The sequence below is a fragment of the Pseudophryne corroboree genome, chromosome 5, assembly GCF_028390025.1.
Source record: "Pseudophryne corroboree isolate aPseCor3 chromosome 5, aPseCor3.hap2, whole genome shotgun sequence".
Taxonomy (NCBI): Eukaryota; Metazoa; Chordata; class Amphibia; order Anura; family Myobatrachidae; genus Pseudophryne; species Pseudophryne corroboree.
Genome location: NC_086448.1, coordinates 692,211,457 through 692,219,748, shown reverse-complemented (window position 1 = coordinate 692,219,748; position 8,292 = coordinate 692,211,457). Strand labels below are relative to the sequence as shown.

The 8,292-nt window shown below is 39.9% G+C and overlaps 1 protein-coding gene across 4 annotated transcripts in view; it reads right to left on the bottom strand.

Annotated features, from left to right (window-relative positions):
* Window positions 1–407: 407 nt before the first annotated feature.
* DNAJC5B (DnaJ heat shock protein family (Hsp40) member C5 beta) overlaps window positions 408–8,292 on the bottom strand; it is a 158,009-nt gene continuing 150,124 nt past the window's right edge. For all 4 annotated transcript variants that reach the window (XM_063923822.1, XM_063923820.1, XM_063923821.1 and 1 more), the window contains one exon: window positions 408–2,629. In XM_063923822.1, coding sequence (XP_063779892.1) covers window positions 2,535–2,629 — 95 coding nt within the window. In that variant the 3' untranslated portion in view covers window positions 408–2,534. The remainder of the gene's footprint in view (window positions 2,630–8,292) is intronic.

Sequence of the window (8,292 nt, the reverse complement as noted above, 5' to 3'; positions counted from 1 at the left end):
TACCTTTCCGGGGTCCCGTATGGGTGCAGCAGCTGCAGCAGAAATCACCCTGCGGCCATTTTTTGTTTGTGATTTACGCATGCGCAGTAGAGATTAGTCACCAGGAACATCTGTTGAACCGCCCCTGCACCCCAATGTTTACTTCCTCCCCACTACCCAGCACTAAATAAATAATAACCTGAATTATCATTTTTCGGAATAAAAAAAGAATTCACCTCAGAGATGTTGCTACAGTCTTAGCAACAGGTGGGTTACCCCCAGAGAGGCCGCATACAATGAAACCATGGGCCATGCATAGCTGTTCTACAATACAATATACAGTGCAAGGCCGTTAGTAGTTAATTAACCAGACACTAGTCAATATACAACATGAACTGGATTACTTTGGAAATAATACATTTTCAACATGCATTTCTCTTCTTTTTTTAATAACTTTTTATTTTTTTGTTTCACAAATATAGGAAAGGGGTTACAGAATAGAAAATAGGGAAATATGTATTATATTCTCAGGGAGACTACAGATCTGAGTGTTATACTCACTTTCAAAACAGTATAGTAACAATGATTACAGGATTTATACTATCCTTTAATTTTAGACATGGGGGCAATTCAGTTAGCCCAGTTAATTTACAGCAGGCTAATTAACCCCCTGAGGCTGTTCAATTAGTCCAGAAGTGCGACCCCACCAGCACATACAGTATCAGGGAATTTTTTACGGATCGTCAGCATGCTCCGGAAAAAAATACCACAGATAATGACACCATTTTTGCAAACGTGACCGCAAAAACACATAGGTCAATAAGCTCATCATTCTAGTGTTTTTACCCAAAAAGGGACATTTTTATCTATCTATTTTTGGCCACAAAAAACAGGGGACAATTGAATAGCCCAGGGGGAAAAATTGTGCGCAAGAAAAATATATATATATCGGGGCTAATTGAATTCCTCCCATAGTTTGAATAACTCTGGAATTTGAATAATTTTAACCATGGGTACCAACGTTTAAATATTATTGGAAGACGGTCCCATACCCCACTTCCCACATACGGTAGGATTGAAAAATGCCACGAATGGACAAGGTTAGTGGAAGCACAATTGCTGGAGGTGTGTAAATTGGCTCCCTGTGATTTTCACAATGGGCCTAATTCAGAGTTGATCGCAGCTGCAAATTTGTTAGCAGTTGGGCAAAACCATGGGGGTAATTCCAAGTTGATCGCAGCAGGATTTTTTTTAGCAGTTGGGCAAAACCATCAAGGCGATTTTAGCAGAGTTGCTCACGCTAAGCCGCCGCCTACTGGGAGTGAATCTTAGCATCTTAAAATTGCGAACGATGTATTCGCAATATTGCGATTACACACCTCGTAGCAGTTTCTGAGTAGCTTCAGACTTACTCGGCATCTGCGATCAGTTCAGTGCTTGTCGTTCCTGGTTTGATGTCACAAACACACCCAGCGTTCGCCCAGACACTCCTCCGTTTCTCCGGCCACTCCTGCGTTTTTTCCGGAAACGGTAGCGTTTTTTCCCACACGCCCATAAAACGGCCTGTTTCCGCCCAGTAACACCCATTTCCTGTCAATCACACTACAATCGCCTGAGCGAAGAAAAAGCCGTGAGTAAAAATCCTAACTTCATAGCAAATTTACTTGGCGCAGTCGCAGTGCGGACATTGCGCATGCGCACTAAGCGGAAAATCGCTGCGATGCGATGAAATTTACCGAGCGAACAACTCGGAATGAGGGCCATGGTTTTGCACAGTTGCTAACAAACTTGAAACTGCGATCAACTCAGAATTACCCCCATGTGCACTACAGTGGGGGCAGATATAACATGTGCAGAGAGATTAGATTTGGGTGGTGTGTGTTCAAACTGAAATCTAAATTGCAGTGTAAAAATAAAGCAGCCAGTATTTACCCTGCACAGAAACAATATAACCCACCCAAATCTAACTCTCTCTGCACATGTTATATCTGCCAAAGCTGCAGTGCACATGGTTTTGCCCATTAGCTAACAAATTTGCTGCTGCGATCAGATCTGAATTAGACCCAATGTCCCAATGTATCTTTCTGATTTGACAATGTCTGGATAACATCAAAAATTATCTATATTTATTACATATGAGATAATTTTCAGGCTAGAGCAGTAGACAATTCATAACCAATTTTCAAAAATTTCCAAAAGACCTATCAAAGCTGAAATTTATCTATGATGTTTGAAGTTTCTACCTATTTGAATACATATATATTTCATCATCTCTGTAGACTGTTATCAATATATAATAAACATAAGCTATTCACATATACATAAAATTTCCTTAAATTGTATTCAAACAAACATTTGACTTCTGATGTCTCCTATTCAGTGCTCATCAGGCAACATTTGCATTATAAGTAATAACTCACCTCCTACTATAAACTATTGCAGATATTACAAGTCAGCTATTATTTCTATGACCTGATAAATGTAATCTTATAATTTATAGTTATGGGAAACTTTATTCCACATTCAGTATAACTTGCAAAAACTTGTTTCCAGTTTTACGAGTCTGTTTGGTAAGTTTGACGACTGTCTCCAATCAACTGCGTTTTCTCGTTAGCATTTGTTGGCTGCATTATGATTGGTGTATGTCCATCTAAAATGAAAAAAATAATGCAAAATATAAGAGGTTATTTTTGAGCGGTTGTTAGGAAAAAAAAATGTAGGATAATACTTAATACTACATGGTGCCATGTGTACCCTTATTGCGCGCTCCCGTCGGTCGGATGCAACATCTTCCAGACAGCCTGTTGCATGGCCAACCAGAAGATATCGCATATGACTTGTTGCATATTAATTAAGGACGGAACAGTGATTGTTCAATCTATAATTAATGTTTCTGATGTGTACAGGCAATATGGCATGGTCCGTGCTGAAAGGAATTCGTCCCGACCATCGGCAGAATTGCCCATCGTGCTGGTGTGTACCCACCCTTAGCCAATTTAAGAAAATATGCAAAGTTTAGACAATAGGTGCTATCAAATGCGCACAATGCAAAAGCTGCCTATAAATATGACAAACTATAAGGAGAGCCTCACTCCCCCAATATAACAACTAGTATAGCAAAAAATGGATGTCCCTTCCACTGGCGCTTTCTAATATAGTCAATGTATAAGATTAAATCAATCAAAATCAATCAAAAAAAATCAATAAAACATCCCTTGTGACAAATACTTTTACTTACATACAAGGCTATTAACCAAACTGCACCATGATACATCTCTTCACTCATCTCAAAATATCTCCCTACCAGACTTCTCTGCTTTGCACAAGATCTGCGTCTCTCATCCACATGTATTACTTGTTCCCACTCAAAATTACATGACTTTATCCAGGCTTCCCCACTCTATGGAATGCACTCCCACGCACAATAAGACTCACCTCTAGTCTCCAAACCTTTACATTCCCTGAAAACTCACCTCTTCAGACAAGCCTATCAAATTCCAGACCCACCCACATAACCTTCAGTGCTTCCCTATCTAATTACATCCTCTCTGTACAGACCACATAACTTCACATATTTTGTCTTCCAACATTGCTGGGTGATCATATCATACAACCCATCAAGAACCTAGCAATCTGCTGGACCATTATGCAATAGGTAGCATCTATTCTTGTGTATCATTGCCTATTCCCCTATAGATTGTAAGCTTGCGAGCAGGGCCTTCCTACCTCTGTGTCTATCTGGTTTTGCCCAGTTTTGTTCTATTACTGTTGTTCTAATTGTAAAGCGCAACGGAATATGCTGCGCTATATAAGAAACTGCTAATAATAATAATAATATTCAAATATGTAGTATAGGGAGGAGAAGAGAACATATATAGCATAATATGTTTAAGAAAACCATGACATACAATTAAAAGCACCCATAAAAAATGGATATCCCAAGAGGTGGTATAAAAGAGGGAATACAAATGTATTCCCAATAGACGGGATGCCGGCTGTCCGTATTCTGACAGCGGCATCCCGCCCCCCAGAATGCCGGCAGCTGGGAGAGCGTTACGCTGTGCTCGCCACAGAATCTATTCCCACTCTATGGGTGTCATGGACACCTACGAGTGGGAATAGAACCTGTGAGCTGGTAATCCGGATGGCTGCATCGCTGGCTGGTGGGATTCTGGCGTGGTATCCTGACCATTGGGACCCCGACAGCCGGCAAATAGATTGCCTCTGCAAAAGAGGACAATCACCAACTGCAATGGAGGGGTGGTCTTCAGTATGCCGGCGGTCGGGCTCCCGGCGACCCACATACCGGCGCCGGGAGCCCGACAGCTGGCATACCGACACTTATTCTCCCTCGTGGGGGTCCACGACCCCCCTGGAAGGAGAATAAAATAGTGTGGAGCGCGTAGCGCGCCACCGTGCCTGTAGCGTGGCGAGCGCAGCGAGCCCGCAAGGGGCTCATTTGCGCTCGCCACACTGTCGGTAAGCCGGCGGCTGGCCTCCCGGCGCCGGTATGCTGGTCGCCGGGAGGCGGGCCGCCGGCAGATCGTAGTGAACCCGCAATGGAGAACTAGCAGATAGTGTTTCAAATCTTTCAAAACTGCCTGACTGAGAGTAATGCCGTGTATGGGACCCGGGACACCCACTGGTATTTCTAATATTATAACACCTAGAGAATTACTATGTGCTAGTTCTCCATTGCAGTCGGTAAGTGCCCTCTTTTGTACCACCTCCTGAAATATCCATTTTTTATTTGTGCTTTTAATTGTGTGTCATGGTTTTATGAAACATATTACTATTATTACTAGCTGCACACATATTGATAAAGTGACTGCACTTTCTCAGGATTATAGAGACATCTGGTAGTGGCTACTGATATTACTGTACATATGGACAGATAAATTGTTAAGCCTGAGGGTTTGACCACCTGGGTTTCCATTATTGATGTCACAGGGAAGGGATATACAGACTGTCTGCATATTTTAAAGTTTTTGGTCATTTTTTGTGAATATCTGTTATGTGTGATTTTATTGTTAAAATGTAATATATATTTTGCTGCATCTGGCTACACATCATATTTCTACTAAATAGCACGGTATATTTGTAGTTATCAGTGCTAATTTTTTCTGGATTAAAAGCTTGTAAAATATACACAAAGTTTGCTTTTATGCTAGCAACATGATATGAGACCCCTGGAAATGAGCATGAAACCCAGAGCATGAAACTCCTGGCAACAAGCATGAAACCCTTGCCAACGAGCATGAAGCCCCTGAAAAAGAGTAGGTAATTTAAAAGTAATTAGAAGCCTTATTGTGGGGCTTCATTTGTAAGGGGCATTATTTTGTGTAGGGCATAAAATGGAGTCAGGGGCATAACTGTGTGTGGCATAATGTGTAATGGGCATTACGATGTGTGTCATTGTGTAATGGGCATTATGGTGTGTGGCATAAGATGTAATGGGCATTACGGTGTGTGATCCCATCACCATGAAATCTCATTATGGTATGCAATTATTCCAAAATACAGAAAAATCCGATATCCAAAATACTTCTGGTCCCAAGCATTTTGGATAAGGGATACTCAACCTGTATATAGTTTACACTAACCTTATAACAGGTAGCTGCTATATACTATCCTTTAAGAAAAGTTGTACATAAAAAGTTCCAAATCAAAAAGTTACATAGTCAAGGGTGAGAATAGCACCTCCTTGTGTATACCATGTACCACTAGATATTTAGCATAAATACTTCTTATACATACACACACAAAAAAAAAGTATGATATAGAGCTTTATATATACAGATGTGTCCTTATACCAGGGCCGGATTAAGCCTTGGGGGTGCCCAGGGCCCTTAAGACCAAGTGGAAGGAGGGTGTATATTAGTGGACAAAATTCTCTCTACCTGGACTTCCCTCTTAATATACATATGATTGGTGTCACCTGTGTTGAAACACCTTTTTTATATTAAATAGTTCAACACAGGTGATTGCAATCATAACTTAAGAAGGAAGTCCAGTCCTCCTGGAATGGGTCAGGTATGGATTGTGTATGTTACATTTAAACCAATGGTGTAAATTTGATTTAAACTAATAGTTTAAGAATGTTTAGGTACTGTTTATAGCTCCACTGAGTTGAAAGACAGCTATTTTATAAAATGTTCTTGCAGTGGAACAAAGACAACTTGAACAACCTTAAAATACAAATAGAAAAATAAAATCTATATTTTATTTTGTCACATTCAAGAATAGCAATAGCCTCTTTACTACTTACACAATGGGACAGGACCCAGGATGTCTCTCTCTAGACCCTAATTAGATAACAGGTTTCACAGGACCCAGACACCCAGGTAGCCTCTACTGCATACTGTCCCGCTCACATTCTGGCTGTCTGGTTAGTGATGTCAGTGTCCTCTGGCAAGGGGGGAAGATGGTCCCTGACAAAGGGGGTCCTGGGGTACAGTATTCCCTGAGCTGCCTCCTCCTTTAATCTGGCTGTGCCTCCTATATTGCGGCTTCAGTTGCACTAAACAGGCCCTCTTGTTGTGTCAGGTCCCAGGCAACTCGGCGGCACCTAGTTCAAAATGTGTGTCTTATTCACACAAATAGAACAACTGAAAGTGACAAAACTACTTTAGTAGCTTGCACTGATCATTTTGATGTGCAACATTTTTAAAATCTGTGTGTGAATTAGAAATGTGTGCTAGAACATTTTTGCTGGATTTGGCTCTGTTTCGTCGTACGGATTTGGATTTGACAAAGCTAAGACAATCAAGCAACAAAACAGTGTCTTTGTGGTTGCACATGTGCATTGAGTGGGGAGATTCCGGGGAGTGGAGTGAGCTGCATAGGATAATATGACCCTCACAGTACTTATTTATTTTAAATATTTTAAATTCTGAGAATCTCTTGAATCTTTTACATATATAAGTGTGCATCTGAAGCCTCTGACTCCTCAAGGAGGCGGGGGAATGCGTTAAGTTTTAAATCCTTTTGAATCCACTATCTTTTACCAGAAAAGCACTATACAGCATTTTGCAGCTATTGGTATTCTTCTTACTACGGATCCACCAGAGATGACTGCAATAAAAGGTTAGAAAAAGCACCAGCAGCCGGGGAAGATAATCTGCGCTGAACAAGTGTGGAGAAGTGGTGAGATCACCTCTATATGTTAAAAAGTTATCTGACCAGATTAAGCTGTAGTGCACTGCACTTTATCCATAAACTGGATTTTACAGTTGGATGCTGAATATTAGAGGAACTGCAACAGTGTTTCTCATAAATTGGGCTCTGATATAGGAGCAACAGAGTGGTTTTTTTTACACGGACTCATGTGACACAAATTGATACAAAGTGAACACTGGATTTGCATGCATTCCAAAAGTGACTATCTGAATTGAAAAGAAAGCACTAATGTATCTAGAATACTTTCTGGCTTGATTAAATGTCTAATCATATTTAATCATATTAAATGTTTTATATGAATTAAGCTACTGCAAAATCTTACACTTACCGGTAAATGTGATTCATGTTATGTATATTTGTATTTTTTAAAAATTGTACACATTCAATTCCTGTGCGCTGTAGTACAACTCTTTTTTTTCTTTGCACTTGGGAAAACAAATAGGGCTGAGTAACCCCTATACTACTTATCGAACAGGAATTGATTTGATGAGCACTAGGTCAAGCCTGTTTGCATACTATAAGTAGCATATTAATATAAAACAACTTTCTTGTTATGGTTAGTTTTCTTGCTATACATTTAGAAGTACCTACATGTGGTTCTGTACAATGCACGCTAACGTGACTAGTGAAATCTGTGAATTTAAAGAAGAATCCTATGACAGCTACCCCCTGAGGCTCTGACTGCTCCTGAATAAGTTATCATTGTGACAAATCTCTGAAAATATAACCTAGTGGAAAGGTGGTTGTGTAATTACTTTTACCTTTATTGTTTTGTGAAATTAAATCTCAGTTTCACTCACATATATTTTTCATGGCACAATGAACTCAAAACCTATGAAAATCCATTTCGATAGGTTATTATAACAATTCTGTGGAATAATTTAGCAAATTGCTTTCTATATATAGCATCATATCGTTTTGCAGCTCTGTCACCGTTTTACCAGCAAGATCAGACATGACACATTCAATTGAAATTTCCGATGGTTACGTATGAAAAAAAAATACTTTTTGGTATCTGGAATAGATAATATGAAATCTGGAATTAAGTGGATGATATCCGAGATATGGAAAGCCCCTATGATGTAATACACATAGGTGTTTAGACTGCAAATCATCAGTGTCCATTACATTATG